This window comes from Apium graveolens, chromosome 8 (genome assembly GCF_009905375.1).
Source record: "Apium graveolens cultivar Ventura chromosome 8, ASM990537v1, whole genome shotgun sequence".
In the NCBI taxonomy this organism is placed as follows: Eukaryota; Viridiplantae; Streptophyta; class Magnoliopsida; order Apiales; family Apiaceae; genus Apium; species Apium graveolens.
The window spans coordinates 220,506,491-220,514,964 of NC_133654.1; the positions used below are offsets into that span (position 1 = coordinate 220,506,491).

General features: G+C 35.4%; 1 protein-coding gene across 1 annotated transcript; it reads right to left on the minus strand.

Moving 5' to 3' along the window:
- Window positions 1-5,318: 5,318 nt before the first annotated feature.
- On the minus strand, window positions 5,319-5,921 carry LOC141680356 (uncharacterized). The gene has a single exon (XM_074486607.1). The coding sequence runs from the start codon at window positions 5,919-5,921 to the stop codon at window positions 5,319-5,321; it is 603 nt and encodes a 200-aa protein (XP_074342708.1).
- Window positions 5,922-8,474: the final 2,553 nt, after the last annotated feature.

Here is an 8,474-nt window from a genome sequence, read left to right on the forward strand (position 1 = left end):
TGAATACCCGAACTCGATCCATCAGATTTCGGATGGGATTCGGGTATACCCGAAACCCGATTTTTTTTTGAATTGGATATTCATACCCGAAACCCGAACCCGAACCCGAAATCTGAAAAGTTGTATAATTATTGATGTTGCAAGTACTTGGGATCGAACACGCGACTTGTAGAGAAAGAGTTTTAATGTGTCATTTTCAACCACTACACCACATCATTAATTGTGTTATTATATGTATTGCCAATATTTAACAAATCAACTCAATTGATACCCAGTTTTTTAGATTTATTACTAAAAGATGTTTTGTTAACCTTATAAATTTTATCACCCTTTTAAATGATTGAATAATTATATTTAAATTAAACTTTATAGTTAGTTAATTTTTAACATAAATATAAATATATATGTTCTAAAAATTATATAATAATATGTATAATGTATATTATTAATATATATATTATAATATGTAATATATAAAATTATAATATTATATATATGTAAATTATATATATATATAATAATTCAGGTTTTTTTCGGATTTCGGGTTCGGATCGGGTTCGGATAGAGTTTCGGATTTCGGATCGGGTTTCAGATCGGTATACCTAATATCCAAATCCAATCCAAAAAAATTCGGGTTTAAAAATTAAATCCATATCCAAAAAATCGGGTTCGGTAAATCGAAAATTTCGGGTTTTGGATCGGGTATCCGTCGGATCGGATTATTTTGCCATCCCTACAACTTACACTTTCATGGACCCCCACTGAGCCCATGTTGCTTATGCCGACGCATTTCGATTGGGCTTACTTCCCGAATGTTGGGCAATTAATCAAACTCTTTTATCAAGTTAACAACTTCGTTGCTCCAAAAATACACCACGGAGCCGGATTCCTTAGGTTTTGAGCGAGTATTTAAATTCCCTTCGAAAGGAAGATCTTAAATCTGAAAATGAGTTTTGGGATCCGCTCTAACTTTTAAAGTCATTTTGAAGACTCGAAAATATTTTAAAGAATGTATAGAGTTATGATGATTGAATAAAATAAATCATTCCTGATATGTTAGAAAATATCTGAATATTATTATTTAAATAATAATCCCAAAAGGATAATCTTTATAAAAATAATTGAAGTAGAAGTTTTAAAAACTTATACTTGAAACGAATAATAAATAACAAAAGATATACTTATACGAAAGTACGATCTTTATTTGAATAATCAAAAATAACTTTGATTATTATTCAAAATTATCAAATATACCTTATTCCATTAATAGTTATAGAAATATATATATATATATATATTTATATATATTATACTCGGGAACATCGACTCCCGGTTTAGAAAGATGTTCACCTTTGAGTCCCCTCAACTAAGGGTATACGCAACTACTGTTTATCTCTAGCATAGATATTATGCAGCTTGTAAGCATTTGAATTGATAATAGAATATCAAGATTACGAAACAGGAATGCATATAAATATGATATCACATGCTCCAATATATCGCAAGACTGTGCTAATAATAACCATGCACTTATCTCAAGATAATACATCAATATATTACATCACAACAACAGTATAACGGGTAGAAAACTTGCCTGAGTGTTCCCGGATAGACTTAAGCTTAGAGTGGGTCTGGTAACCTATGAACAATAACATAATCCAGAATTAGACCACGGTCGCTTAAGAAACTAGTCAAAACTCACTCATACCCTAACGGTCGTTTACGGTCGCTTATACGCTTATCGATTTGCGTTAATCGCTCGTGTACCCTCGGCTCCACCAATTTTAATAAATTAACCGTTACGAATTTTCAGGCGACTCTTTCACGAGAACTTTACTAGCTGTCTTATTCACTTGACATAATTCTCTCGTGTTTCGATTAATCATTTAAGGGTCTCAATTATGGTCTCAAAGTTACTCGAGGTTTCGGGGTTCACTCACGAAATGCCGATACTTAAAATGATCGCTTCTCATTGCTTGTAACTCGGATTTAGGCGAACGACATATCAAAACGAAGCTCGTAACATGAGCTATCCAAAAATGGCAATGGTCAGAATCTTACAGTGAGTTCACGGGTCCTAAAGTTAAGAACAATAACAATTTAAGATAAATCGGGCATTACGACGACTATGTTTATGTGACTTCCCAAAATTTTACCAAATCAATTCAACACCAAACCACCATCAATCAATCCCAATACAACCATATGACAATCTCACTTATCAACCTACTTTAAACCATTTAAACTAAGCCCAAATCATACCATGAATCATCATGAACAACTAGTGTTACTCTTAACTCCCAAAATCAACAAAAGCACTTAACAACTAAGATCTCAACATGACAAAGTAACTACTACACTTAATCTATCATTCCATCATCATAATAATTTATACCAAACAACTTAATACTAAGATCATAAAGAGTTATACCTTCCTTGAAGCTTTTAATCAATGAAAGATCCTTGGAATGCCCATGGAAGCCTTGATCTATGCTTAAGCTACCTTGATCTTACAAATAAAATCAAGAAATTAAAAATTTGTTCTTGAAAGTTACTATTCACCCTAAACTTTTAGGAATTGTTTAACTAGGTAAACCTGGGAATCTTGGATCCAAACTTATAGCATAACTAAGTTATGAATTATGGAAGCTAAGGAAATAAACCTTATAATTTTTGAAGGTGTGTAGCTTGAGTTTTGAAAAACTCCTCCTTGTTTTAAGAAGAAAGGCCGAGAGCTTTGTTCTTGAAAAGCCAAGGTCAACTTCTATTTTGGTGTTATGATTTTTGGTTGGTTGTTTTTCCCTTTTTGCTTGGCTACTTTTAAGAATTTACCATGGTAAATTATACTTGGCTAATAATCAACCAAAGCAAATCTAGTTGTCATGCTTATATCATCATGATTGTGTCATCTTTTAACACATGTCTTCTCCTTGTTGTGTGATGACATCATCATCCACTAACCTCTTTGATTAAACCTTAATTACTTGGCTAATGACCGCTTATCTGTTATACGGTTCGCTTATCTTTCGTTCTCGTTTGCCGTTTGAGGGATCATATCCGGGATCTTATTACTTGGGCTCTCCTAAAACTTTCTCAATATTTTATATTCCTTTTATGATCCTCTCTTATAATCCTTAAATTTAAATCCTTTTAATCATGTTACCTTATACTCAATTCTTTCGGCATCTGGTGGATTTTCGAGAAAAATCAAAGTGTTCGAATTTGGATTCTGACGACCTTTACATACACTCATTTACTTTATGGAATACTAATACGATCTTAGAATTTCCATAACAATACTCCTATATATCGTGATCTGATAATTTTCCTTAATCTGCATAGTCAGCAAAAGTTACTATTCATCAGGGTTTCAAAAAATTTCCAAAAATTGGGGTTATTACACATATGCAATCACCTTATTATGTTGCATTAGCACACAACCTAGTCCTTTATGCGAAGCATTGCTATATATGACAAAATCTCCTTTGTCGTCGGGTAGTACTAAAACCGGCACATTCACCAATTTCTGCTTTAACTCTTGAGAGATTTATTCACATTCCGCATTCCATTCAAACTTATGATTCTTCCTTGTCAACTTGGTCAACGACGTAGCGAACTTTGAGAAATCCTTTACGATCCTTCTGTAGTACCCAGCCAATCCTAGAAAACTTCTTACTTTCATAGGAGTCTTTGGTCTCTTCCAACTCACAATTGCTTCTATCTTTGCGGGGTCCACCCTAATTCCTTCGCTTCCAATTATATGTCCTAAAAAATTGAACATCTTTTAACCAAAACTCACACTTTGAGAACTTTACATACAACCTCTCTTGTCTAAGAATCTCCAAAACTATCCACAAGTGTTGCTCGTGCTCTTCTTCCATCTTTCAATATATTAAAATATCATCAATGAACACCACAATAAACTGGTCCAAGTATTTCTTGAAAACTCGATTCATCAAGTCCATATATAAAAGCCGCAGGGGCATTTGTTAATCCGAAAGGCATTACTAAAAACTCATAATGTCCATACCTCGTCCTAAATGCCGTCTTTGGGATGTCTTCTGGTTTAATCTTTAATTGGTGGTATCCCGACCTCAAATCAATCTTCGAAAAACAATTTGCTCCTTTTAGTTGGTCAAATAAATCGTCTATTCTCGGCAACAGATACCGATTCTTAATCGTCATTTTATTCAAACTCCCGGTAGTCGATACAGAGTCTCATGCTTCCGTCTTTCTTCTTTACGAAAAGAACTGGCGCTCCCCATGGAGACGTACTGCGCCTTATGATCCAAAAGTTCTTGTATCTGACTTGCTAACTCCTTCATCTCTACTGGTGCCATTCTATAAGGTGCTTTCGAAACGGGTTCAGTTGCTGGGGCAAGATTAATCTTAAACTCAATCTGTCGATCTGGCGGTAGTCCTGGTAATTCCTATGAAAACACATCGGGAAATTTTCTCAATACTGGAATCTCCTCAATGCTAGGAACTCCCTTTTCTGAATCTACTACATAGGCTAAATATGCTTCACAACCTTTCCTAAGTAGCTTGCTTGCTTGAATAGCGGTGAGAAATAGCTACTCTTGCTTCTGGCCCTTAAATATCACCTTACTCCCATTCCTTACTCGAAGATAAACCTTCTTAGATCTACAATCTATCTGAGAATTATTCTTTCCTAACCAATCCATTTCTAATATTATATCAAACTCCCCTAACTTGAAAAGTATCAAGTCAACTGAAAACTTATGCCCGGAGATGTCAATCTCACATTGAGGGAAAAATTGACTCACATGTATCTTTTCTTGATTGGCAATTACTATGTTCATTATTTCACTCATATCCTTCTTATCACAGTTTAATCTATTAGCAAAAGTTTCTGATATAAAATACTTTGCAGCTCCTGAATCAATCAATACTTTAGCTTCAACACTATTTATCAAAAGCTTACCTGCTATCACCTCAGAATTCTGAACAACATCCTTCATCTTCAGATTAAAAGTCCTTGCTGATGCTTGTGGAGTCTCTACAGGTGGTGGAGGTAATGCCAACATTTCTGGTCGTGCTGCGGTGCTGGTGCTGGCTATATTCATCATGCTCTTGATTAATCCGGTGGACCTGCACTCCTTGGCGATATGTCCAACGTTTCCGCACTTGTAGCATGTTACTCCAGGTTTTTGCACTTTACACTCATTGGCCAAATGTCCCTTTTGATTACATCGATAACATGTCATGTTGAGCTTGTTACAAATTCCTGGATGCTTTTCCCCACAATGCCTACATTCGACCCTTGGTTGTTTGTCATCGTTCGCTTGACCCTGATTCTACTGATGGTTTCCTTTATTGTCTTTTCTCTTGTTCACTTCCCCTTTCTTCTGTGCATTCCATCCTTTTTGGAATCCAATTCTCTTCACGTTTCTATCTTGCTGGTACCCCGATTCCACCCTTTCCTTCTGATGAAACACTTTCCTCTTCTTAAAATCTCTTTCCTTTCTGGATTGCGCTCCATTACTTTCAATTAATGCTTCCTTATGGACTACCCCAACGTAGGTACCAATCTCAAACATCGAAACTCTATCTCGAATCCAATATTCGAGCCCTTGTTGAAACCTCTGAGCCTTCTCTTCATCAGTATTCACATACTTAGTCACAAATCTTGACAATTCGGTAAACTTCTTTTCATATTCCAAGACTATCATACTCCCTTGTTTCAATTCCAGGAATTTCATCTCCATCTGTTTCTGCATAAACCGGGGGTAATATTTTTCCAAGAATAACTCCTTGAACCTAGTCCAAGTAACCGGTTGAACTTCTTCCAAAGCTTTGACTGAATCCCACCAATAAATTGCTTCCCCTTTCAAGAAATATGCATCATAGATGGTCTTCTGTTCTTCCCCTAGTCGAACCAATTCAAAAGATCTTTCCATTTCTCTTATCCAAGTGTTGGCTACTACGGGATCAGTGGTATCATGAAAAGCTGGAGGGTTCACATTCTGAAAAGTTTTGAAAGTCACAATTTGTTGAGGGAGCTCGGATGGATCTGGTTGATGTTGGTGTTGATCATGATTCTCTTGGTTTCGAAATTGTTGTTGTTGGAATTGTTGTTGAAGAGTTTGTTGTTGTTGAGCAATTGCATTAGTCTGTTGTTGCAGAGTTTCCAATATTCGAAGGATATTGGGGTCGGTTGCAGAAGCAGTACTGGTTTGCTTTGTCTTTTTAAGAGGCATATTTCTGAAAAGAAAATCGGTAACAAGAAGGTATGATTATGACAGATATTTCAAAGCTAGGTTATCACAGGGTTAATTTGATCACATGATGTTTAGATTTTAGCAAAGTTATACATGATTATAAGTATGAAAGCGAAAATATAGGCAAAATTTGGACAACAGAATTACATAAGTAAGCTCGAAACAATTGCGATAATCGCAAACATGATTCTGATATAACAGGTTTAACAAGGTAGTTAAGGGTATAACAATCAAAACTAAGGTGACAAGAAATTAGGGGAATCACATGTATTCGGATTTAGTTAATGAGTTTATATACAATAATAGCGAAGCTACATTGAACGATAATGAAATGAAACGATAGTGCATTAATCATTAGAATAAAGTTATCTTACAACACCAATCATGGTTTGAATTTTTAAAAGTCAACGACATCATAGTTCTAAAAAGAAATATAGAAACTACATAGTTCGAGAAATACAATCAACATAAAGGGTAGCCAACTGGAAAGGGAATAGGAAATCTGGCTCCTAATTTGGCCTAACAGTCATCTACCTAGGTCTCCTCGTAAGCATCTCGGGATATCAGGATCTCTTTCCACTGTTCTCCCTGAAGCACCTTCACAATGCCCTGAAGTTCATCTGCTACCATCTGGATGGTGTACTGGCTGTTGCGGTCACGGTGTGCTGGCATTTCCCCAAGCTTAGTGTTAATGAACTGCGTCAAGGACTCGAGTCTCGCAATCAACTGCGCCTTAGGTTCCTCCTTAAGCCGTGTATCATCCTGGAAAGCCACATCCAGTCGCTCCATAAGTCGATCGTACTTCCTTGGAGCCTATCATACTGGAGCCTCAAGTCAGCGTACACGAAGAATGCTATAGTGTCAGATGGCACCGAGGACGAAGAAGAATGCATCCTTTGATGAGAAAAAATTTATACGAAGGAAAATTTTAGCGACTTACTTGAATAATATCTACTTACACTCTCGCATTTCCTACATATATATATATATATATATATATCCTATAACCTATATGGACTATTTAGGGACTCTAAACCAGGATCTGATACCAAGACCTGTCACAGCCCCAAAATTTACACTAACAAAATATAACTGAATAAATACAAAGTTATTACAAACGGCTGTTAACAACATAATCCAAGATCGCAAAGGTTCAGGGTTTGAACAGTCCCATACTACAACTATTATAATTTATATCTAAAGCTACACACAAAAAACCAACTATACTACCTGAGCTCTCACATAAGCCTCAGCATCTCCACCAGTAGACTTACGAGCAGTCTGCTTGAATCTAACCATACTTGCTAGCTGGAATGACATAAATGAAAAGCAAGAATTGAGCCAAGTGCTCAGCAAGGTATATCATAAAACAGAATTTAACATCATAGAAAATTATATCTGGAAATTGAGGTGTATGGCATCATTATTCAAGTCAAAACATTTATAATCAAATTATTGCTTAAAATCATTTTATGACGCTACGGATTACAGCCGGTGATCAGCCATGAAGTAATCCCGAACCTCTTAACAATTTAATGGGATCCCTAGGCATCTTTTAAGCCTAACATAATAAGTGTGAAAGGGACTTGCGTCTTAGTCCAATTCACCAATCTCAAGAAAACATTCTTTTATTTAAAGAGCAATTAACTTTTATAAAATTGATGCCAAGGAGAACTTTACAAAGATATATACAAAGGGGTTTAAATCATCAATCAAGGATTTCGAGTTAAGAAACTCTTATCATAATGATGTGACTTCTCACTGGCAGGGTTTTCAAGGATAGTCAGCAATTGTTCGATAATCAAGGAAGAAAGTATTGAAAAAGAGTCATAATGTTGTTCTACAAGATAGAGGTCTCAAATTTGAGGATTTTATGAGGGATTTATCTAGTTACAAAAATTGGGTATGATTGTAAGGATTTATGTAAAGAGTTGGTAACTCGGAGGTGTAAGAGTAAAAAGAATAATGGTTAATCAAGAGAGATTACGTATGAGGTTTTATAGTTTATAAGGGTATATTTTTATAAGCGTATGCACAACATTTGTAAAGTCTCAATCGAAAATCAGAATATTTGCAACAATATATCATGGTGACAACAATATTAAAAGAGATCAATTTGTGAGCATACTATCGTAATTCAAAGGAGTGGCTCAGAACATTTGCAATGTCTTAATAGTTTAGAATAGTTCTCAAGATATATCTCGAGAGGGTGGTAGGACACTTGCAATATAT

Excerpts from the sequence above, each read along its gene's own strand:
- LOC141680356 (XM_074486607.1), bottom strand. The coding sequence starts at position 5,921 with ATGGAAAGATCTTTTGAATTGGTTCGACTAGGGGAAGAACAGAAGACC.